This window comes from Lytechinus pictus, chromosome 14, assembly GCF_037042905.1.
Source record: "Lytechinus pictus isolate F3 Inbred chromosome 14, Lp3.0, whole genome shotgun sequence".
In the NCBI taxonomy this organism is placed as follows: domain Eukaryota; kingdom Metazoa; phylum Echinodermata; class Echinoidea; order Temnopleuroida; family Toxopneustidae; genus Lytechinus; species Lytechinus pictus.
In genome coordinates, this window is record NC_087258.1 from 15,795,160 (window position 1) to 15,821,265 (window position 26,106).

The window sequence follows — 26,106 nt, forward strand, 5'->3', positions numbered from 1 at the left end:
TTGAAAACATCCTTTTTACGTGTTTTGGGGTCGCGCATGGTATCCACTCGTCAATGCAAGTGCCCCCCCCCCCCGGATACACACACACCCTCACACGCACAACATTTCATTGCATACAAACTCGGTATATCAAATTCAGTACGCGTACCAATCAACGTTTGTTCGGTATCATTTATTTCCACTATCGAAATTTTCCCAATAAAACTTGAGTATATAGATTCAGTAATAACTGGTAACAAGAAAATCGTGCATGCGAGAAATTGGTTAGTTGAATACTCAATACATTTTCAGCATACGTTTTCCGAACGACGCAAATGTTTGCCAAGGCTTTCCCGATACTTCAGTACACAGTGTGCGTATAGATGCCAAGTCAATTATTTGAAGGTTTAAAGGGATGGTCCGGGCTGAACGTATTTATAGCTTAATAAATAAAGTAGAATTCACTGAGCAAAATGCCGAAAATTTCATCAAAATTGGATAACAAATAACAAAGTTATTGAATTGTAAAGTTTGTAAAGCTATATTTTGTGAAAACAGTAGTCATGAATATTCATAAGTTCGACTGATGATGTCACACCCCCACTTGTTCTTCTGTATTTTATCATATGAAATTAGGTTTATTAAAAATTTTCCTACAAGAACGAGAAAAAAAATTGGATTGACAACTGATTTAGTGCATTAGATATTTATTGCTGCAACTTATTTCATTATAAGGGAGACATATTATTCACACAAGTATGAAATAATGAAAAAAAAATTATGTAATAACATAAGAAAACGGAAAGTGGGGATGTGACATCAACCCACCTAATGAATATTCATGACGACTGTTTTCACAAAATATTGCTAAACTTTAAACTTAAATAACATTATTTGTTATCCGATTTTGATGAAATTTTCGGCATTTTGCTCGGTGAATTCTACTCTATGTATTAAGATATAAATATTTTCAGCCCAGACCATCCCTTTAAGAAGTGCATCACAGATGCAGTTCATTTACTTTCTTTATCGAGTGTCTCGTTGGTTAACTAATCGGTTCAATGACATTTGCTCCGGCGAAAATTGCTCCGATTGAAAATCTGCACGTTAAGCCAAACTGTCCTCTAAAAGTGAATAACCCTAATCATTTTCTTTACATTATTCTGTACCAAAAACTCTACTACAACCTTTGAGTTGAGTTTAACTCTAACCAAGCTATGCCGTCTGAAATCGATATAAAGGCCAGGAGCAAATGCCGCAGGAGCAAATGTCGTGTCAACGTTAATTACCTGGAACTTTTCACAAAACATTTCCCAGTCTAAATTTGCGCGTAAACATGCTACAATCAATTATTACTAAACACACGTTTCTACCATGCCTACGACTCGTTATATTGCCTAGACTTACTAAGATTTCGAGCATACGGTCTCGTAGACTACCTAAAAACAATTATCCGTTAAATCTTACACGCAAAAAACTTGTATGAAGTTATAAACAGGTTTGTTCATCAATATTTCAGCTAATTATTGGAAACAGTTGTGGGAACGAACTCTTATAGTACAAGCAATGGAATCAAATAACTTACAATTAACAGATTAAGTTTCAATGAAATAGAATACAAAAAAGGGAGATCAGTCGACCCCATAATTCGAAGGAATATATCAACCCTGATAATCAGAATCTCAAACACGCACACTACCCTGTACACAAATACGGTTTCTCGAGTCAATTCATACTCAATATTGCTTGACTTTTGTATAATAGTCCATGATTATATTAGCAACGTATTTCTATTTCCCATCAATATTCATCTTCCATCGTAACTATAAGAAAGTGCAATCTGTTTTATTAAACTATACATTATAGCCGACACCAGTTTCACAATATCTTGAACTTTATTTTCACCATTTATTGTTTATGTGACTTTTCACTTCCTCCGCATACAGGCGATACAGCGTTCCCACAAGTTATCTGGGATAAAAAAAAATTTGAGTCCGTGCTTTAAAATAATGCTAGGCTTCATTTTCCTTCTCAAACTTTTGACAAAGTTAATACAAGAATGTATTGATACTGATCTTGTACTCAATAATATCCCAGTACCCGCTGTTAAACGCACTCTTTCAAACTTTTCATAACGATTCAAAGATAAAACTTTGCATTAGATAGATGTGTAGACCTAAATTCTCGCAGTCGAACCTGTGTTTTGTCATCAAAATATCACCCAAGATTCTATTCTTGGTTCGAAGTGGGGATTCATTAAAAAAAAAGTAACTCGACGTCACATTGATGGAAACGGCGCGTAATTCGAAATACTGTTTTGCAAGGCGGACCAAGACATTAAAAAATATTTATTCGGTCATGTGGTCATCAATAACTGTTAACGTGTATTTCATGTAATCGGCAACAAAGAGGACCAATAGCTTCTTAATAACGACTTGGCAATATTTCTAAACACACACATGCACCATGAAAGACAAAGGATTGAAAGACACCAAAATCTATTAGTATTATTCACACCAAAATAAAGTGAGAATCGAAAATTCCTGCCAATATCTCTATGAACTTCTATGAATGAATATTGCCGTATTTCATTTTTCGTCAACTTAATAAAGTTTCATTACATAACAGTCGATTATATTTTCCTTAATATTCAATGAATGACTTTCATAACTAAATATACATATGAAAAGATAATTTTAGAACAATCCAAAAATCGTGGAAAAAATGTTCTATCCAAAGATAAATAATTGTTTATAGAATATTTACAGTTTATAATAAAGGTTTGAAGTTCTTTGAACTAAATATATAGTCTATAACATAAAGGTTATATATCGTTTTAAATGCACAAGTATCAAAATGTGTGTAACGTTGAAAAACTAGAACCGGGATTTATCAGCCGTACGGCGAGTCGAAAACAGCCGTTTTAACATCTTTTCTTATTTTTGACTCGCCATACGGCCGCCGTAGGGAAAATGTGACTGCGCCATAAACGTAAAAAGGAGTTGTATTTGTCTTATACGAGCAATTTTATATTCATAATTGTGATAAAGATAATGATCAATTGTTGATTAATCCCGGTTAAGTATTTTCTTTGATACGCTGTTCGTTTATATATACCGTACTATATACCATAAATTTGAAATAATAAAGTTCATTTTAATACTCTAAATATACTATATGTAAATACTCTAAAGTGGTATTTCGAATTCTTATTTCAGTTAGTGATCAATTTTATCTCAATATCAAATCAATTCTTTATGCAATAAACTGCGTAGTTTTCTCCTAAATGAAAAAAGGGTGTAAATAGCATGTTTTGTATGATTAAATATTAATATCACATTGTATTTCTAAAGAATATTAAAACATATATACATACCAGCAATATTTTTTTTAATCACCTCGTTTTAATTACATCTTAATAAAGATTTTAAGAGTAAAAGCTTGAGTTTTTTTTTCTTTACATCACGCAGAAATGACTTTTAAGTCTTACATCATGTGATGAAACAAGATAATAGAGAAATGTAAAAGAAAATCATCCCATAGCATAGAATCATTCGTATAATGGCGCAAAAAACACTCCATTACTCCGGAAGAAAAAGTTGTATTAGGAAATTTGGTTGATGATTCTACATTTCTTAATCAAACCATATTGACATGATTAGGATCATTCGTTCAGAGATATAGGTAGTGTTAAAGAATGTATTCATATAAAAAGAATAATGGTGACTCATTTCGTATTAAAGTAAAAGTATCATTTACTCTTTTCTTTTTTAAAATAACCAAGCGATTCTTATAATGAGACACCAATACCAATACAATACTTGAAGCAAATTCCCATTGTTTCATTATGAAACGTAAATATTCATTACAGCGTTATAATCTTCACTTGGGAGGTGGATACAGATATGTAACTAATTTCAAAATGTTCCAAGAGGGTGCTTAAACATTTTTATAGATTCCTTGGTCAATTTTCTACCCACTTTCTCCAATATTCTACAACACATTCTACAATCTTTCCCGGAAAATAGCGGAGTTTGAGATAGAATGGACATTGATCTCACTTTCTCTCTCTTCCCCTTTCTTTCCCTATAACACTCTATTTATATAACTCTCTCACAAACTCCATCTCCCTTTCATCTATACCACTCTCTCTCTCTCTCTCCCTCTTTCTTCCGCTTTACCGCTCTATATATTTATCTCTATCTCTCCCGTTCTTTCTTTACACCACTCATTTTTTTTAATCTTTCTCTCTCCCTATGTCATTTTCTTTGGGGGAGGTTTAATTTACCATTTTTAATACCAATACTGTTTAAGGTTTTTTACGTTTTGAAATTTATACGCTCTTAATTGTGCATGGGCTCAACAATTCGGCGAAGGTCTCGGCAGCAAATCTCTCTGTCATTCTCGGGGGGGAAGGGGTATTTTATTTTAGTATTCATTAAACCAATACAGATGGATGATTTTGCATTTTTTTATCTCGAAGCAAGAAGTTCCGTTGCATCATGGGTAAACCAGTCTGGCGAAGGTCTCTGCGACAAGAAGAGGAAACAGGATCGATGCCTCCCCAAACACCTGTATAAACGATATTAAAGACAAGTTCAATGACCTGTGTGCCGTTGCAGAAAGAGTTGCAATCAATCGCAACTCTAAAAATCATGCGAAACTTGATTTTCAACCAATCAACAGCGCGCATTTGGGACTTGCGATTGATTTTTTGGTTTGCGTTTAAACGAAACTCTTTCTGCAACGGGCCCCTGGTCACACTGGTGAATCCGGCTACAGACCGACTAATCATAATACGTTATTTCCAATGGCGCTCTATCAGTCGGTTTGGCGCCAATTTCGTCGGTGTGAGACTGCGGCGATGTGAGACTGCAGCGTGAGACTGCCGCGATGGAGACAATAGCAGTTTTTGCTTCCACGACGCACGACGCCTTCGGAAACATAGCAAATTTATTGTTAGCGCCCTTCATAACAAAGGAGACTTTGTCGACAGTTCATGAATCAGAGCAGCAATTTTATTCATGCCTCTGGACAAACGACATATTTGCAATTTTTCGTCAGCTCGGAAACGTCGGACAAAACAGCTGTCCCCATTAACCAATTTTCGACAAAGAACCCTAGCTTTTCATTGTGATGAATTTTCAATGAATTTGCTGTGTGCAAGGAGTGATTCTGCGTCAGCTGTGACACACCGGAGAAACTGCTGTTCCCATTCAGATTTACCAATTTTCGACAAAGACCTAGCTTTTCATTGTGATGAATTTTTAATGCATTTGCTGAGTGCTAGGATTGATTCTGCGTTGCGGTACGAAAAAATCCTAATGGATTATTTGTTGCCCTATGTCAAATAAAATCTTCTTTAGATTGTATAAAGGGCGTGAGATGGGATGTTTTCAAAAAAGGGAGCCCTCAAATAACTACCCATCCCATTTAGTTTTACCGGAACGCGCCGGTTGAGGTACCCTTTTCTGGTCAGATATGGAATGCCAGATATATCCTATCCACTGGTAGTAGGCATTCGACCCCCGAATTTAATCCTTATTCTTTAAGATTTTTTTTAATGCCGCTTTAACACACGAGTCTATATATGGGAAATGTTTCAGGCTCGTGAGACCTTCATTATATTTACTTTAACGGGTTTCGCTGTGTCCTTGATCTTTCCCCACGATACTGCTTCCTCCGGCATAGCACCCGAGTCGGAACCATCGAATTCTTGGCCTGTGTTCATGTAGACCACGTAATCAGCTCCCTCTGGTTTGCGCTGTTATTTAAAAAAATATTTCAAAAAACTCAATTAGGAGCCCTTTACACAAAGATATTTGAATAGACTACAATGTAAAGTCAATCATACAATTAATCGCTAAGCTTTGTGTAACGAGCCCTGATTTGATTTGTTTCGGGTTTTTTCTTCTGTAATTATGCCGATACGATTGTTTAGATTCATACAATCTTTGAAGATTTGCAATTACTGATTTTGCTTGTGTCTGAATGGATGCAAAATAAATGAATTGAAATTAAATAAAATGAAATATTGATGTATACATTTCAACTACGTTCAAACGGGCCTGGTAAATCGTCCATCTTAATATATTTGTAAATGTTCATGTGGATGACGACATGAATGTGATTCTTAATTCAGTCTGGTTTTGGATAAAGAATCACATCAATGTAGGCCTAAATCGAATCGACTCAATAATAATAGAAATTCTTTATTTCATATTTTACATAACTATTTTCTTCTCAAAAAGCACACATATATAGTTACCAAGAATGAATAAAGCTTTTCTGTTTATTTGAATGTAAGACAAAAGAGCACTGTTGATCTAGTGCATTGCTCCCTCGAATTAGTGCCGAGGCCGTCTCCGGGAATCGAATCCCAGATTTTCATTTTCTAGTCAGACCACTCGGCCACGGCACCTCCACAATGTTAATGACAAAAGGAAACAATTAAACAAAATCACGCGTTTGGGTCCTACATTACATACATTTAAAGGATTTTCAATCTTGTTTTTAAATCTAAAATGGTGGTGAGAAAAAATAGTTTCTTACATGAGCGTTCGCCTGACAGATATGATGCTTTCCTATTCCAGCCCCAACAGTTATCATACCAGTGTTTATTGAAGATTCAGCTATCTCGATTATGCGATTGCTATCTTTAAGGAGAAATATAGATGAGGCGGTGGAAGAAGGGGAGGGAGAGAAAGAGAGAGAGAGGTACTTAGCTTTCAACTTAAATGGATAGTGCGTTTGTTATGATTCCTCTTATTACCTAAAATAGACACGCGACTGACAGAATATGTAAATAAATATATAAATAAACAAATAGACAAATAAATGAATAAGAAATAAATACACATATAAATAAACCAATTAACAAAATGGATAATTAAATGATTTAGACAAATAAATGAATGAAAATATAATGTATAAATGGATGAATAAATAATTGAATTAAGTTAATTAATTAAAAAAATGAATGAATGAAAAGATAAATAGATGAAACAATAAATAATTGATTAAATGAATATCTAAATAACTGCATTTCAAATGAAAAAAAATCATTGTAAGAAATGAATTCAGACTGGACCAACATGGATGCACTGTAAAAACTGCGGTGTTAAAACTGACACCAGTTGGTGTTAATAGAGGACCACACCGTGAGGTGTTAAAATTACACCCTAGAGATTAAAAACCAAAGCGTGTAAATGTAACAACCAAAGGTGTTGTAATGACACATATAGGTGTAAAACTAACACCACCAATTCAACACCGGTGTAAAATAACTGGTGTGGTCCTCTATGTACACCGGTTAACACCACAGTATTTGCTGTGTGAAAATGTAAACAAGGCCCATGACACATCCTTATTATTTCAAAGTGATATCCAATATCATCCATCGATATAAAAAATGAAAATCCATAATTTATTGTTCGAAATAGACATGAAATGAAATACTCCGAAAATTTGCTTTGCCCAATTGATCGTGGGCCCGGCAGCCGCTGTGCAGCGCCAGATCGACGAGGCTCTATCCCTTAATCGTTGAACGCCAAACAGAGTAGCAGCAAGCCAGCAACTCCCATCTTTTAACGTCTTTTGGTCTGACGCGGCCGGGGTTTGAACCCCCGACCTCCCGGTTGTGAGACGGGCGCTCTACCAACTGAGCCAACACATATAGTGACAGATATTCATTCAGTTGATGTAAACGTACCTTCTGCTATGTCGATTACTAGATTATTGCTTTTATTTCTTCGTTGAAAATACAGAAACTCGTCCCCTATTCCTCCATCTGTTATGGCTGGACTGAACACTGGAATGTTATTCTAAATAAATGAGATAAATAAGACGGTATGAATGTCTTCAATTTAAACATTATTTAAACGACTAATACAATCCAAATAGAATTGTATCACTGTTGATTTACATATCTGCATATATATTTATACACTCTAAAAAATGAAGTGCTTAGTTTACACCAAATGAGCGTGTATATAGACTGCACGTCAGAGTTCAAATTTGAATAAACACTTTTTTCTGAGATGAGATGATATGCTTCCATATAAAATTCACATCCTTTCCTTTTTTTAGTTTATTTTGGCAGGAAATAAAATCTGAAAAATTAAGCTAGTTTCTGTGCAAAATCTGTACAAAATTAATCAAGGCAACAATATCAATTCATCTAAAATCCTTTGTGAAAGTGCAATATAGGAATTGTAGATCAAAATAAAGAGAGTATATCATGTGATCCATATGGTTCGTTAGCTCACACATTTGTCCTAAAGTCAGATTTCATCGAACATTTTATGAATTATGTGTACGCAGTGACGGACCGTGACCCGGAGGGGACAAAGCATTGGAGGGGCACAGCATTGTTCACAAACAATACAGTGCCCCTCCAATCACTGTCTCCTCCGGGTCACGGTCCGCCACTGTGTGTACGTGAATGATAGATGTACCTTGTATGCCCAGTAATACACAGACGATTCATCGTTGATCTCCTGTCCCATTCGGGCTATCATCTTTGACGGTGTCCACTTCATACCCTGTTTTTTAAGAGAAAGTGAATTCATTAATAATAATAATAATCCGCTTTTATATAGCGTTTAATACATCGGAACAACGTGTCTTAGCGGATATATTGTTACCCCGGTCATCGGATTAATCTATAGACATATATTTTATTGTTCAAAATAGAAATCAGGAATAGAAATAGTCCAAAATTCATTTTACCCAATTGATCGTGGGCCCGGCAGCCACTGTGCCGCGCCACATCGACGTTGTACTATTTCTTAAGTGATTAAAAAATCGCACAAAATCTCCAAAAATCAGCCCTTAAATATATCACATGATTTGTCCCTTAACCGGTCGCAAAATTAAGAAAATTTAAGTGCTTTGCTGACATCGACCAACTCCTCAAATTCGCGGTTAGGCACGTATAGATATCCAGGGGACGCCATCGCGTCTACAGTCGTATTCCTGACAAAATACGACTTCTTGAGCTCGTTCTATAGATGTCAGGGTAGTGATTTTATATACACCCCCCCCCTTAAATTGTTGAACGCCAAACATAGTAGCAGTAACTTCCATCTTTTAACATCTTTTGGTAAGTAAGTATACTAACAAAACCAGATAGACATTGATATAAGTGATTATCCTAATCGGGAAAAAAATCTGATAATCTGATGACGAAAATGCATGAAATAAATATATATATATATATTACCTCCTTTGAAACAGATGTTATAAATCACCCATCATCGTTCTGTATTAAATGGTCCTATTTGATTTAGGCCGATATAAACTATTATTGTAACTTAACCCAGATTACTGCAATTAATAACACCGTCTCGAATTATCACTGATGCAATAACAGAAAAGTAAATATTGATTGATACTTTGAAAATGAAATAAAATGACTAATCATAATTAGAATTACAATTGATTTAGGTTGATATAAGTTATTAGTGAACTAAACGCAGATTGCTGCCATTGTGTCGAATGATGATTGATGCAATAACACAATATTGAGTACTGATCGATATTTTCAAAAAGATTTAGAATGACGACAATGTTAAAATGATTAACCATTTTTAGAGCTACAATAGTAGTAGGTGTACTTCATAAATCATAATATTAATAAGATCGTTTACATATGTTTGCCATCCTTATTTGAGGCAATGATACATTTATGACAATGGATATATATTTGAAACGCATAAAATGGGATGCAAGTAAACAAATTAAAAGCAACATCTGATAAACACATGCAGCCCCTGTTCTCTGGTTACTGAATCATACTCATCTCAAATTAGGCATATTTCTATACGTGCCAGAAAAAAAACAATGCCACGCTATCGAAGCTAAAAGAATATATTCGTTCATAAATCAAATAAAAAGACATTAGAACCGAGTTCCGTTTAAATGGGAGCTGGGATAGCTTTCGTACATCAAATTAAAATCTTGTTCTAAAAGAGATCATATAAAAGAGAGCATAAAAATAGAAATTAATGGTAAATGATAGAGCAAAATCCATCTTAATATTTTCATTTGTGACGTCATCTGTGAGCAGCTTCGCAATAAAAATAAAGTAGTAAAGAAAAACAAATGAAATGTCAATTATTTATCTTGTGTTCGGCTGGTCACCATTCGAAGCCAATCTAGATTGATTTGAAATGTATTAAAAATTATCTGGCATACTTACATGCTTGTTTTGTTCGTTCATCATATCTTCAAGAATAGGTTGCATGAATTCAGTAAAGTAGTGATAGTGGAGCTCGGGTACGAAGATATTCCCAGCACGATTGATATTATTTTTCCACATCTTCCCTCCATCCGTACGAAAATCACCGACGTAAAAGTCGCCGAAACACTTCAGGAAGTCCTCTTCAATTCCTCCAGCCGTTGTCACGATGCAATCAACCTGCACAGAAATTGAAACGAAATGTTGAAACATAAGATTCGTGTAAGATCAAAGAACAATCCGGTAATACGTCATTGCAAATAAAATATAAAGATGATTCACTATGAAGGTGATGTGATTAAGAAGAGCACAGACATTCTCATTGACGAATGTGTGGTGTGACTAAAAACATGATATGAGAGCTAAGATTCCTGGTACATTCTCACAACGAAGATATAATTGACCGTCATATCACTGATATTGAGAATACTCACAATTTTTCCCAAAGAGTATTCTTTTACTCTGTGATTCATTGCCGACATACTGAATCTAGCCATAGATAGAGAGCATCACATGCAAGTGCAACTTAAGGTCTTCGTATAGCTTCTTGAGTCAATAACTCACCAGGTTGTTCTTGGTGAGGAAGCACATGGTTTCTCGAAGGCCACTTGTGATGATACTTGATGCATAACCTAGGAAGATAGTACACTTAGAGGGCGCCCTAGCCGTCCAGGTTTCAGAACTGTGCCGACTGTAATTCTCCATCATTGTCCATTTCTCCTCCTCTGTCAGGGGTTCAACTTTCTTAGCCAGCTAAAAGAAAAGAGGCAAAAATCCTTTACTCTCCGAAGACTAGATACTTCATACTTTACCTACCATACCCTCCACTAGACATGACTTGTATAATGACCCAAGAAGATCTATCATACCTCCCTTTGGATTCCTGAAAGTACTACATCTGGGACACCATATAGACTAGGAACAAAGAGTGACAACAGAATCGATCAGCGTAAGCCGCGGATGGTTATTTGCTTTGTCTGATTATATAGGGGTGCTAGTGAAATGACGGTTATATTTATAAACGAGGATTTATTTATTTATCTATTTATAACAAAATAAATAAAACAAATGACACCTACAACCCCCAACGTCGTTTTTAACCATGTTTTCCTCACTTCAAATCCATTATTTGAACTATAATGAAATCAATGATATGCCATCACTGGCGTACCTAGGATTTTCCAGAGGGGGGGCAAATTTTATGGAGGATTTTTCGTCCGCGAAAAAATTTGACAAGCCGAAAAAAAAAAAAAGGTCTTCAGTTTAGTTCACGTCCCCTGTATCAGTTGTGACTCGTCAGGGGGCAGGAATACGTCCCTTGCATGAGTTGTGACTCGTCAGGGGGCAGTCTGCCTGCGCTAGTGTATGCCATGACTGGAAGAGAGGTAGACCATCTTTAACACTATGTATAACGATCCGTAGGCCTAAGTTATAGAACAAGACACCACTTGGAATAAAGCCGACCTCACCGTCCAAGATCAACCCCTTCTATCAATTGCCCTCGCTTCAGAAATAGCCAAACCATAGAAAAAAAGACAAAATGGAGGGAGTCATGACAGGGACTGGAACATACCATTCTCTTGATCTCCTCCACTGCAGCGCCAAAGTTTGAGGCTTGAAACCCGACGGTCCGCATCGACTCCATGATCTTGTTATAATCGATGGCCTGGCTGAAGTCATACCCTCTGACGGGGAGCGGATTACTCGATGTCAAATCATTGATCTTATCCTCAATGCTCCCCGATGACAACTCCGCGGGGAGTTCCCTGTAGGTTTCCCGGAGTTCATAGGCGCCGGTAGACGACTGGGTGGTCGAGGTGGAGGGTGGGGACCGGACTGACTGAGAATAGGTTGGGGACGAAGCAATAGAACGGCAGCATAGGCGAACAGAAGGTGTGCTTAAAGCCTGGAAAATTCGTGCATACATCGTTGTTCGTATCCTTCGCTATGAATTGAGAAAGGGGGTGAAATTGTATATCAACATTTATATCATGAAAGGGAAAAACAATAAAAACAAAAACAACAACAGGCGGCAAACGTACGAGTATTTTCGTTTTTTACTTCACAAAAGTCCAAATTACCTTCGCTCATGTGACTTATTAGCAAGTTAGTTTCAACTGATTTGTTCAAATGAAGGTAAATTGCGTTTGAGAATATTACCTTAAAATTGTTTCTTAATTTTTAACTTTCATACCTTATTACACAAAAAGTTAACATATCGATTAGCAAGAAGAATATTTAAAACATTTCAATGCCTAAATCAGGGGGTCGTTTCATAAAGCTGTTCGTAAGTTAAGAGCGACTTTAAGAACGACTGGTGAACCTTTCTTACGCGCTAAGCCATCACCAATGAACATTTTAGTGTACACCATTTACCACACGAAAGGATCACCAGTCGTTCTTAAAGTTGCTCTTAATAACTTACGAACAGCTTTACGAAACACCCACTAGGCCTCTGTAGAAACGACAAATATGCAATTTTTCGTCAGTTCCTAAACTTAGGACGAACTGCTGTTCCGGTTTACCAATTTTCGACAAAGACCTCCCAGCTGTTTACTGTCATTTTGAATGGCATTTTTAGTACATTTACTTCGTTCTTAATTCGTTCTGCGTAGCAGTGTGAAAACTCGCTTTAATCCCTTCAGTAGAATACAACGATCTATCCTGAGAAAGAGATCATTCGCTGCTGATTAGATTTCATCCGTTTGTTTGTTTGTTTGTTTGCTTGCTTTCTTCCTTGCTTTTGATGTGTGTGAGGGTGTGTGTGTGTGTTTCACGTTTCTGTTACTGAGTCTGTATTGAAAGGTGATGCGGATTCCAATGGGAATTTTAGAGGGAAATCGCTGTGTTTCTTTATCAGTTTCTCTCGGTCGTAATCTCCCATGCATTACACGTCCACACGAAACCCAATTAGATTTGCTGATATTCTTTTAAACTAAAAAATGGTTTCCTCTTTTCTGGATCGCACCTTCATGGTCAAATTTGTTGAAACATCTACATCATTTTGGAATCGAAGTTTGGCACCTCATAATCAAGTTGTTTGTATCTTCTGTTTGTATCCTTTTGAACGATTTTGTGAAATGCCACCCTCCATTCATATCTACTGCAGATATTCTGCAGAGTCTACCGCGCAAACCCTTCACTCGAGTTAAGGGTCCGAATGCGCAGCCTCTGTGCCAATCTTTACGTGAAAGCCCAATTGTTGATCAAAGTTTCAATCAGGGTCTGTGCCTGCAGACTAGCTACCGCAAGTGGATTATGGAAACCATTCCCAAACTCTCCACAAAGATTGGTCAAAATTATGTTTCGATGATCATCATTACTAATTAAATAATTTACATAATTGAATACCTGTAAAATTGAAGATTTTGATATCTGGGGGTATTCTGTTGATGTTTTTCCTTTTTCCTTTTAAAAAATATCAAAAACGCAGCCGAAAAAAAGTTGTTGGTTTATTTATCTGATTAGCATTGAATACAACCAAATAATAATAATAAATACAATTTACTAGGCGCCGTATCCGTTTCATAGAAGGTGCTCAAGTCGCAAGAGTGAAGGGGGGGGCAAACAAAATAACACACTTGTTTTAATCACCTTTTATTGATAAAGAGGGGGAGCAATTATTCAATTTCAATTTCAATTTATTTGCTCATAAAAATCCATACAAAAACATACATATACAAAGTATCATATTCACAAAATAGAAAAAACAACAACAAATAGAAATAAACATTGGATTGACTATGAGAGGGACAGCAAGAAAGGAACAAGCCTTGTGATTAGCTGACCCTATATAACTATAAACTATAAACCAAGGTTGCCTGTTCTAAGCAACGTGATACTTGGGCAACTTTAAATAAATACAGTACGGTAATTTTACAGAAGCAACAGATATATGCATAGATCAAAGGATTTGATCTTTTATAACACAATAATGAGAAGAGTGCAAAAAGAAGGGAGGGAATGCGATATCTCGTGCTTTAATATATATCTATTAAAATATCATTACACAGGATAACAAGCTCAGATTGACTTAAGACTTTTCAGCATGGTCCTGTTAACATAAAATAGCAATGCATACATAGAAGCTAAAAGAGTAAATTAGTTTCTATACAAATAATGAATCGATTCAATAACATTAAAATCAGAATTATCACTAATACATAAATTGTTCAAAGATAACATTCAATTTTTGAGGAATCGGCGAAATGAGAATAGTGATCCTATAGACAACACAATAACAGTAAAATATAAACTAAACATAACTTAACTGACATTTCCTGATTTTTTAAAACATTTTTCTCGTCCATCATCGTCAAAAGAAGTACAGTTTGCACTTAACACCCGATTCATATTTGATATATGCAAATTATAGGACCTTTTATCGAAATACATAAAGCAAGACTTACCACCTGGTTCGATACAGTCAAGCAAGTCTTCCCGGTGCACTTCAGATCTGGGGCCACAACGGATAAGTCGAGAGAGATGTGGACTGGAACTGATGCCAGTGGAGTGTATCAATCCCAGTTCGTCAAAAGGGGTAGGTTCGGAACAACCGTTCTGAATCTTTGGGTTACCAGTAAATCATGTTTCGTCTGTTACGTCACGAGGTTCGTTGGCCAATCAGCGCTGTGTCTCTTCAACTGGAGAAGACAATCATTTAAGGGAGATTATACTTAGTAATATATATTTCACAATTTTTACTGAAATATAACAGAGAATACGTACGTACATGATGACGATATAGCATTCCACTATACCCCCACACACACACACTAAATTGGAAATGGGAATGGGAAAGGGTGTGTGTGTGTGTGTGTGTATGTGTACCTATTACCATCCAGGGGCGATTTCAAACTTCGATAAAACTATTTGAAGGAAACGTTATATGTTTTTTTTTTCTCAATTACATTATGGTAATAGAGTTCCACTAACCACACTTTTCTTCTTTTATTCTTCTTTCTTCTTCCCTTCCTATCCCTGTACTTTTCCTTTCTCAGTCTTTTCTTTTCCCTTAGTTCTTGACACATGTGCTTTATCCTGTCCGAGACAAACTGGTAACGTTCATTTAATCAATTTTTTTATTAGATTTAGTTTGTTGTTGTTTTCCGTAATCCGAATGCGCGAGACGCTTTTGGATGTCTGAATAGTAGATTTGATTGGAGACTTGATTGTATCGTGGACCTACTCGGTCTATGTACAAAATAGAACATAGATTCACTGAAGTATGAGCAAATTCGCAGTATTTCATAGGCTTGTCATCAGTTTATTTTGTTCTATGGCCCTCATGAAAAGAAAAGACCCATTCAGTGGATTTTGTAAAAGGCAAAATGACAACCTGATCAATAAAGGTCGGCTATAGACTAATACGGTTTAGATGCTGTTTTCGTAGGGTAATTTTTAACGGGGGTGGCTTCAAGTAAGTAAACCCAAAAGAATAACGTATGCACGCAAATTTGAAAGTGATTTTGTTTTCCTTTGGAGCGAAATGTGGAAGAAAGAATAGCATTCGATAGTGCCATACTCTCTACGTGCAAAAGAGCTAATCTAGTTCCTAATCACACGCCTCTTGGAGTGATAGGGACCGATCCTTTTTGGAGTGAATTGTACATCCTTTGAGAGTGCATTATGACTCCTTTTGGAGTGAACTGCATGTGCCTCCTCTCGCAGTTCACTCCAGTTCAGAGCGAGTCATAATGTCCTATTGGCAGGACAACCATGCTCTCCATCCCGTATGGCGAAATTTCTTTCCTTTTTTTGCCACACCGCATTCTGCTGACCGGTTACTTACATTATTGGTATATCAAGATAAATGTTCGAGAGGCTTTGTGAGATGTATAGTAATTATGATTCATGCATTTGGAGTAATAAAACAATAAATATTATTTGGGCCCACGTGGGGTAGATCTGCCATGGATGGATGTTGATATTTCCCTACTTTGGCCATGTGACAAGCTGAGAAATCTTGTCACGTAATTTAAGTATAGGAAGGGTAAGCTGTGAAATCTTGCCATGATTAGGTAAGCTGAGAAATCTCACCATAAAAATTTTAAACTTGGCAAGCTGTGAAATCTTGCCTTAGATTTTAAAGTTGGCAAGCTGTGAAATCTTGCGTTTGTTTTGATTTTGGTTTATAATTTTTCAGTAGACATGAAATTTGAAGTAGATATCTCAGGAGGCCTCATACCTATGTCTTTGTGTGATGCAATATAGTGATATTATGATACTTGTCGATGAATTGAGAATATTATTTCGACAATGCTACTCGATTAATTATTATACCACGGAATACCACATATAACTATATTTGTTTCTCCGCTGTGTCTGGACTTGGATAATGCACTCTAAAAGGATGTACAGGTCACTCCAAATGGATTGGTTTCTAGTATCACTCCAAGTGGAGTGTAATTAGGAACTAGATTAGCTATTTTGCATGTACAGATACAGAGTAAACTGCTCTTAGCCATGTTATTTCTTGAGGAAAAAAATGGTGTGACATTAAGGTCTTCTTGCCCCGCGCCCCGCCATCTCCCCATCAAATTATGATCCTACCCTGGCGCCTCCCCCACAGACCATAGACTTGTAAATAATGGTAATTTGTGAAGATTATGGGTGGTGTTAACCCTCCCCCTTACGTTACCTTCTGCATTAATTTGATTCTAATTTGAAAATACATCATTATAATAATTGTTCTAAGTTATTTTTTGTATAAACAAAGCATATCACAATTTTTACATTATGAGGAAAAACAACATTATTGACTAGCGCCTGTACCTAATATAGGCCTAATATAACGCAAACAGACTAATCAAATTGCCTCGAGGGAATGATCATGTTGTGTTCACCTGATAACTGATTAGTCAAAACATTTGAATATTTTGAATAAGTTTGACTCGAACAGCATTCCTGATTGTTCTATAGGAAGTAGTTAGAAACGTGGCTAGACATGGCCAGCTGACTACTGAATCTAGTCATTCAGACTAGCTTTTTGTGTGTGTGTTTCATTCATTTTATTTTGCCTCCTCAATGCACCCCATACACACCATATCAAAAGATAAATTCTGCCGGATTTATGAGACATTGGATCATATTCCCGTAGTCTATTGGTGCCAATGTAACTCTGTCTGTACATTATGTTTATGATCATTGCTAAGTTCTTTTTGCATCATCATTCATGGAAGAAAAAAATGAATTAATGGGGCTATAGAAGATAACACAAGTTCACAAAGCAGCAAAATCATATTGTTTTCCTCTTTTTGTCTTCTTTTGTTGTACTGTTGTTCAAGTTATTATAGGGCCCACTACACATGAGTTTATTTACGCGGATTTTACAAGTCAATGAGATCCACCCCCCCGCTGATATGTACACTCATTGTATTCTTCATAGAGTTGACTGCTCTTGCTTAAAGGACAAGTCGACCCCAACAAAAAGATGATTTGATTAGAAAGAGAAAAATCAAACAAGAATAACACTGAAAATTTCATCAAAATCGGGTCTGAAATAAGAAAGTTTTAAAGTTTTGCTAAATTTAACAAAAGTTATATGCACATCCTGGTCGGTATGCAAATGAGTATTTCATCATATGAAATATGAAATATTTGAATTTTCTCCCCATTGTCATGTGTACAAAGTTTCATTCCTCCCTTAACATGTGGAATTCGATTGTTTTAACATTTTGTGGTTCAAACAAGATGGTCATAATTGCCAAATCCGTAAAAAATGAAATATTGTATAATTCAAACAATAAAAACAAAAGAAATAGTGAGTGAGTGACACGATCGACTCTCTCATTTGCATATCACTGAGTTGAGCATAGAACTGTTTTGTGAAAAATAAGCGACCCTTTAAAATGTCGTAACTTTCTTATTTTCCATCCGATTTTGATGAAGTTTCCAGCATTATTCTTGTTTGATTTTTCTCTATTTATTCAAATCAACTTTTTTTCTGGGATGGCCTTGACCTTTAAATACAAGAAATAAATTATTTTGAATAAACACAATCAATACAAAAGTAAACCCTCTCAAGTGACCTTGGAAGCAAAATAAATAAACAGCGATTTTATACAAATACTACAAAAGACCACTGGTGCATGCCACTGATTAAAACAGTATTTCTACTTATCTGTATAAGATTATACAGATCAGGCCTACGTTGTTATTTTTTCTCATTTGTTAGGGTGAAACATCGTAAATCTGTATTAACAGATTACTAGAAAAGAAGTTATCTGTATAGACAGATTGGAGAAAATATCTTTGTATTTATATTTCTAGAAATACTGTTGTTTTTTCACAAGGCCTTTCGTATTATATTTACACCATGCTGTTTTTATTATCATTTTTATTAAGCTGTTACATCGTTGTACAAAATTAATAATTTCATTAATTAAGATTGGTATTCAACATTCACGGTCATGTTTACTTTAATTTCATTCACTGAATACATTATTTTGAAGCAAAGAAATGACGTGTGACTGGTCATTTGGATTAGATGGTTTTTCAGTTTTCTTTGAACATGCAATATAGATTCTGGTCATGTTTGTTTTGTTTTTTTAAAAAGCTCGTCGGCCCTCTTGCCTTGTAGTATTTAAGATTATTATTTTTGATTGGGTATCAAGCGAGGCAATTAATGATTATCGAAAGAAGCAGCGCTGCAAGGGGCAGAGTGGAACAGCCATACACCCCAAGGGCGTCGGCGCAGAGGATTAGCTTTTGTATTTGGATGCCCCCCCCCCCCCCTCTAATACAGAAGAACTCTTCCCATCCTCTGTGCCGACGCCCATGCCCCCATCAAATTGTAATGAAATAATAAAAATAAAAGGAGAAAATAAAATAAGTAGGAAGAATAGGGACGAAAAGGGAAAGATTAAGAAGGGGTTTTTGTAATTCTAATATAAAATTTATCATTAAATTGAGAATAAAAATGCCTCACGTCTAGGTAGCCCACCCCTCCCCATAAAAATACCATGGCCCCGCCCTTATCCATCATGTTTACATTACGAACCAGGAATAAGATGGCTACCCCATTTTTTTCTTCAAAATCCTGAAAAAATCCACCGATGACGAGTGATGGTTTATACTGTATATAAACAATAAAACTGCTATATACAAATATACATGTAGGCATATCACTTATTGATTTAATTTGTATTTCTGACTCACTTAGTGAAAGTGTCATTAAATCAGGAGTACAAATAACGGGTTTAAGTGATCACTATGTATTATTTACTGTCATTAAAGGTAAATATCAACCTCTTTCGCCAAAGAAAGCAAATTTCGCTCCTTCAAACATTTTGATTTTGACACATTTAAAGAAGATATGAGCAACATTGACTGGAAAGAATTTCATTTATCTGGTCAGGATGTAGAAATATTATTGAGTTGTTTTAGAAGTACTCTGTTGGAAATTTGTGATAGACATACCCCATTTATATGAGTGCGTCTTAAGCAAAGAGGAGTACCATGGATTAATGATGACTATTTGAATCTAGCACGAAAAAGGGATTACTGTCGAAGACAATTCCGAAAAAGCAGATTAATATTTTGGTGGAAAAAAAATTCAGCATTTTCGAAATAGGGGAAACAATTTGAATAAGCTTTTGTACAAGAATTACTATCAGAATGAATTTCAAAACTGTGGTAACATTCAGAAGAATGTGAGGGTTCTTTCAAAACTTATATCAAATACAAATAAGAAAATAATGATATCAAACTTACAATGGGAAATGAACCACTGGCGTAAATCCCGGGGGGATTGGCGGGATATATCCCCCCACTTTTCGAGGAGGGGGGGTGGCCTGTACAAACACCCCCCCCCCCCACTTTTTACGAAAGAAATGAAAAAAAATCACAAGAGATAATTGTTTTATTGGTGAAAATTCTTCCTAAAATATCGCTTAACAAATAAAATAATATTATTAAATCATAAAATACAAATAAAGAGCCTGTTCACCATTTCCAGAAGAAATAAATATGTCCTTATTATGACATTGAAGAGAAACCCCCGTTTCTTCCAATTCAACAATCTTGGGGTCTTTGGGAAGGGATTAAGATGGAATGTAAAAAAAAGGAGTTTACGCGCGTATTCGCATTCCGATCATGCGTGGTGTATGTTCAGTTTTACCGCGCGAGGCTGTTGTAATTGAGTTTGATGCATGTATGTTAGTTTGACTTCATTAAACTTGACAACTCGTAATAGGAATATAGTTTTGGCATCATGTCCCAGTCCGGTTCAAAACGACGTAAATTGAGCAAAATAACGTCTTTCTTCTGGAGAAGAGATGAAGAGGATCCACAGGAAGATGTGGCAGAAAATGTCTCAAATGAGTCTACAACTGCCAGTAAAGAAGAAGCCTCAACCTCCGAATCTAGCAGCGACCAACATGACCAGAAAGACCAACAATGTGTCAACAAACCTGTGATTGTGAATGTCTTGCATCTTATTATTATTATTTAGATGCATCATTTGAATAAACTTAGTGATTTGTAAATGTTGATGACATGTGTATATGTGCGTGAGAGAGAGAGAGTGTGTGTGTGTGTGCGTGTGTGTGAGGTGCCGTGGCCGAGTGGTCTAAGGCGCCTGACTACGCATGACTACGCATGAAAAAGTCCGGGGTTCGATCCTCGGCCGCGGCAGCTATGCCCGTGAGCAAGGCATTTAATCTACAATGCTCTTTTACCTGCTTTAAAATAAATGGAAATGCTATATGCATTTTAAAAATAAAAAATAAAAAAAAAAAAAATGTGAGAGAGTGTGTGAGAGAGAGAGAGAGAGAGATAAATATGCGTGATGGGTGTGTGGATATCCGTTAGCTGGAAGTGGATGATTTATTCATGAATTCATTTTGAATGTATAATCTCTAATAAAACCATTAAACCATCATGAGGTAAAAAAAGATAATAATATTGGAGGGGTATTTGCCATATGGACATATCAATGACAATTCCTTGCATATCTAAAAACATGATTGCAAAAAAAATGCCAAAATATTTCAATCACCCCCCCCCCCCTCCCCACCCATCAACACGGATTTACGCCAGTGAAAGAAAATAATGATATCAAACTTTTAAAGTTTCAAAGTTTTAAACAAAGGCTTAAATGACGCAGAACTGAGATTACAGACTCCTTCGGATGATACTTCAGTTGATGCATTAAGTAGTTTACAAACATTATCTTTACCCGAATGTGAATTTAAATTCAGTGAATTTTTTTTTATGTTTTTAAGGCATTGTCAAACATTGATTGTTCAAAGGCTGTTGGAGTAGATGGCATACATCCCAAGTTTCTTAAACTGGCTGCTCCTTTTTTAGTAGAACCATTGGTATATTTATACAATATGACATTGTGAACACGTACTATTCCAAGAGATTTAAAGACGGCAAGAATTACTCCAATACATAAAGGAGGATCATATCATGTCGATAATTTTAGACCGATATCTGTTCTACCTGCCTTGTCTACAATATTAGAGAAAGCATTCCATTATCAACTTTATGTAAACTTGAATGAAAACCAACTGCTAACGAATTCCCAGTCAGGTGTTAGACCTTTGCATTCTACTACTACGTGTCTAAATGAAATTCCAGACTATTTTGTTTGATAAAATGGATCAGGGGCGAATGATTGGAGGTATTTTCCTCGATTTACGTAAAGCGTTTGATGTTATACCACACAATTTCATTCTTTGACAACTTAAGTATTATGGAATTAAGGGTAACGAATATGATTTGATGAAAGCATAATTAACAGACAGGAGACAGTTTGTCGTGGTAAATAATTTTATCAGTGGAAGTGTAAAAATTAGATCGGGCGTCCAACAGGGATCCATATTGGGTCCATTGATAGTTTGTATTTTTATCAATGATATATGTAACTTGAATTTGAATGATAATTCCAAAATATGTCTTTATGCAGATGATACTGCTTTGTTCTGTCATGATGTATTATCTGAGGTTAAAAAAAAATCTGCAAAGTGATTTTGATGTTATCTGTAACTGGCTCAACCTTAACGGTATGCACATGCTTCCAAACAATTCAAAAGTCGTGGCATTTGGTCATAGGAAAAGATTGAAAAATTATGCTTTAATGATAAAATATAGAAATAATCCCATACAAAATGTAAATATGATCAAATATACTTAGGTGTCACACTTGACTCTGGCATGACGTGGGGAGAACGTGTATCTATCTCGTACGATAGGTTGTATAAAGAGAATCAAACAAGTCCTTCCGCCTAGGATTCTGAAAAATTTATATTTTGCCATGATTTTACCTTACATTGATTATTGTTGTACATCTTGGGGAAGCTGTGCAAAAACCAACAAAAATAAGTACGTCCGAATAATTTTGAATAAGGACTTTCTTACTCCCCAACATGAATTGTTGTCTACACTCAAATGGCAAACAGTGGAGGAACGTGTCAAATATCAATTTTGTGTTCTTGCTTTCAAAATACAAAACTATTTAGACCCAGCCATCTGGGACCACTTATCTGCAAACGTAATGTAACTTATAGAACACGATATTCTGAACAATGTCCTTTTCAAATACCCTGCCCAAGGACGGATTATAAAATGTTTTTTTAATATGTTGCTGCCGTCGTATTTAATTCTCTCCACTCATTCAATAAACAAGGTTATGATATAACCTTGTTTATGATTCTCTCCCTTGTGATATACAAAAATGCACGTCCCTCCATGCAGTCAGGAAATACTGCAAATCATTAAAATAAGCCAGTTCGTAGTTCCATTCTGCGCATGATCAGAGAAAGGTCATTTGTACTATAAAGTGACATGGTAGTTTAAAATCTAATGAGATAAGCACCAACTTTGATGTCCTGATTATTCATAAATTCTGTTGAATTGTGTTTGAATTGAGTCCACGAACGACTGGTATTTCAAAGTTTGTCAAGTACATTGTACAGCATGCTATAATATGCATTTAAAGTAGAAATACAACAAATACCTTCATGGAGTGTTTATTGGTGTGCTATTCTAGTCACCTGGTCTGTTCAATTTTTTCATCCTGCTATGTAAGGCATGCATACGTTATATCTTTCTTTGAAATCTGCCTATCACAATGAAATAAATGAAAGGTCATTTGACCAAAATTGTCCACGAAGTAACTCCGAACTGGTCTATTCTGACTGGCATACATGTAATTATACTGAATAACTTGATGTAAATGTAATGATTCCATGATAATTGTTGATTTCACTCTATATGTATATAATGTATTCTGTTTTCACTTTATTATGTTACATACACTGAATTGCTATATGATGTTGGGTTATTTGTTATACTGCGGGGCGCCTTTGGAAAGCAGTTTTCCATAACTGAACAGGTCTACCCTGCAGTATAAAATAAAGAAAACCAGTAAATAAATAAATAAATAAATGATGATACAGACGGCATTATACCTGGAATGAGTTTATTACGATTGCTGCATATCATTATCAGCATATACTCACTCACCTAACATCGAATGTGTATAGTCGAATTGCCGCGGAGATGGGGAGTGATGTTGTTTGAAGCCAGTATTCTTTATGCATTCCAATCCTCACGTATCTCTCGCTGCGTCGTCTAGTATAAGGTCATCCCTCGGAATACATTAGCTGGATCAAAAATGATGTCGTCTCTCACCGCAACGCGAGCTAGCTAGGACGCCATGAAGCTCGATCACAACAACGTCAGCTGATCAAGTATTGGTATACAACTGCCTATACTTGGGTTGGGTGTTGCCTTCAGTCAGTGGCGCTTGTCCAATTGACTTGGAAAATTTGAATTTGTTTATTATATCCTGATCCGCGGATATTGCTTGTGCGTCGAATAATGGAGTGCACTCAGACATGGCGTGGACAATGACGAAGTGAAATTGCAAAAACCAATGCCATTCTGCGGCGAGTGAGGCGGCCCAGGGGAACGGTTCTCCCAGGACAACTGGGGCATTCGGGCATGAACATTGGCTCGAGCGCGAGAATTCACCCAAACAATACCTCTAACAACACTAGCTCAATAGCTCAACCAACACCCATGACACGATGAATGAGAAATGAATTGCTTTTTGGAAGTTCTTGGTGATATTTCCATAATTCACAAATCCAACACAGCTACGTGAAAAGCAATGAGGCCTAATGTGCAATAGTCATGATATTCATCGTCATCGAGTTTTCTCAGAATGATACTCGCGTATTCGAATACGTTTTTTATTTTTTTATTCATCTTATTTGTTTTCAAAGTTAGAACTGCTTCTCAAAAATGAAGGCGAGACTGCATGCCGGAGACGTTCAACTGATATAATAATAATGATAACTATAGATCTTAATTCGTCATGCGGACGAATTAAGTTGTCTGTCATGATTTTTCATTCAGTGTCGGCTAATGTTGTATGGAATGAATCATTTAGATATGATTGATAATCTTCATCATAGACATCATAGGAATAAATTTTGACCATTGCTAAATGTGATTATTAATGTGGTGATGACAATCGCGGATGATTATAATGATGGTGGTGATAATGCAAAACGGTAAATACGAAATGAAGTTTGGAGCACGTAAAACGCCTTAAAAACTCCTCAAAATCTTCGGACGATTTTACCAAAATTGGTTTTCCAAAATAACGCAATGAAAGGCGCCTTAATTTTCACAGCAGCTAATTTTAATCGACAGTACTTTAATGTTTTTTTGCAAAATCTTTTTTTTTTTAATTCTTTGTACTGTCAGCAATTTTTTTTTAATGATTTCAAACAAGAATTTTTACAACATCATTGAGAATGAATGTCACAGAATACTTGAAAATTCATAGGTGATACTTTCTGAAAAATAAAATATCTTTAATATTTTCATTCAAAATTTCTGCTAATTTCAATAATTTTTATGAGAAGTTTCACAATGCTACAATTTTACAGCATTCACTTCAATACTCATCAGTGGTGTATTTGATAAAAGAATTAAGTATAATTTTTTTGGGTAAATGTTTGCAAAATCTCTGCAAAATTCTAAACATTTCACATAATATTTTCCGTCAAGAATTTTCAATATCCATATATTAATTGTGTAAGACTTCGACATTTACTTGAAAATTCTTTCTTGATGGTTTTTGCTGAAAAACGTCAGGTAAAAGATTCAAATACTCACAATTTTCCTGCAAAAATTCGGGAAAATGTGTAATTAACTAAATTGCACAATTGTTCATTTGACAGAAGGTACCTGAAATTTTGTTATACGTTATTTAGTAAAAATGACCAAATAGAAAAAATCCAGGAATTTCCGCAAAAAGTCCAGAATGAAATTTTTCAACCCAATAGCGTCTCAATATTGCAGCGTTTCCTAAAAAAATGCATAAATGATGTTTTACAATGTTAAAATTACCCCTTATAAAGTTCCGGCAAAATTACAAAAAATGTCCTACATAAAAAAAACGCAAATCAAGGGGGCTTGAAATTTTCAGCAAGACCGTACAATTGATTGATAAAAAATGTCCTTTAAAAATTTCTAAAAATAAGGTCCAGAAAAAATTGAAAAAACTTAAACAAGTCATAACACATTGATGCTGTGGTCAAAAGTGAAAATTTTTCACACGCTATTTGCAGAGAATTGTCTTAACTACATCGTATCAAAATTTGGGAGATAACGAAGATACGGTCAAATACATTGATGTATGTTTCGAAAATATGTAATTTTCACTAATAACTTAATCTTGACGTAATTACGAAATCTCCAAATGAGATATTGACTATATCCAAGAGTGAGAAAAAATTGGGGGTCAACGGACTCCCTGAAGAGCTACAGTGAATTTTATATAGGCATATTTTTGCCCATTTATGACTTATTTTGCAAGTTTGCACGCGCGAGTAATGCAAATTTGAATGGACGCGCATTCCTGT

At 35.6% G+C, this 26,106-nt stretch overlaps 1 protein-coding gene across 1 annotated transcript; it reads right to left on the bottom strand.

Annotated features, from left to right (window-relative positions):
• Positions 1-151: 151 nt before the first annotated feature.
• On the bottom strand, positions 152-24,116 carry LOC129276179 (deoxyhypusine synthase-like). The gene is made up of 10 exons (XM_064109133.1): positions 23,693-24,116; positions 14,629-14,862; positions 11,793-12,164; positions 10,784-10,972; positions 10,181-10,399; positions 8,436-8,522; positions 7,691-7,802; positions 6,532-6,635; positions 5,612-5,743; positions 152-4,551 (listed from the first exon to the last, which is right to left on the bottom strand). Exons 3-10 carry the CDS (start codon positions 12,144-12,146, stop codon positions 4,480-4,482), a joined length of 1,269 nt encoding a protein of 422 aa, XP_063965203.1. The 5' UTR covers positions 12,147-12,164; positions 14,629-14,862; positions 23,693-24,116; the 3' UTR covers positions 152-4,479.
• Positions 24,117-26,106: the final 1,990 nt, after the last annotated feature.

Excerpts from the sequence above, each read along its gene's own strand:
- LOC129276179 (XM_064109133.1), bottom strand. The coding sequence starts at position 12,146 with ATGTATGCACGAATTTTCCAGGCTTTAAGCACACCTTCTGTTCGCCTA. Across the intron at positions 7,803-8,435 it reads TGTATTACTGGGCATACAAG|AATAACATTCCAGTGTTCAG; the intron begins GTACATCTATCA and ends TCATTTATTTAG. Across the intron at positions 6,636-7,690 it reads AGTAATCGACATAGCAGAAG|ATAGCAATCGCATAATCGAG; the intron begins GTACGTTTACAT and ends TTCTCCTTAAAG.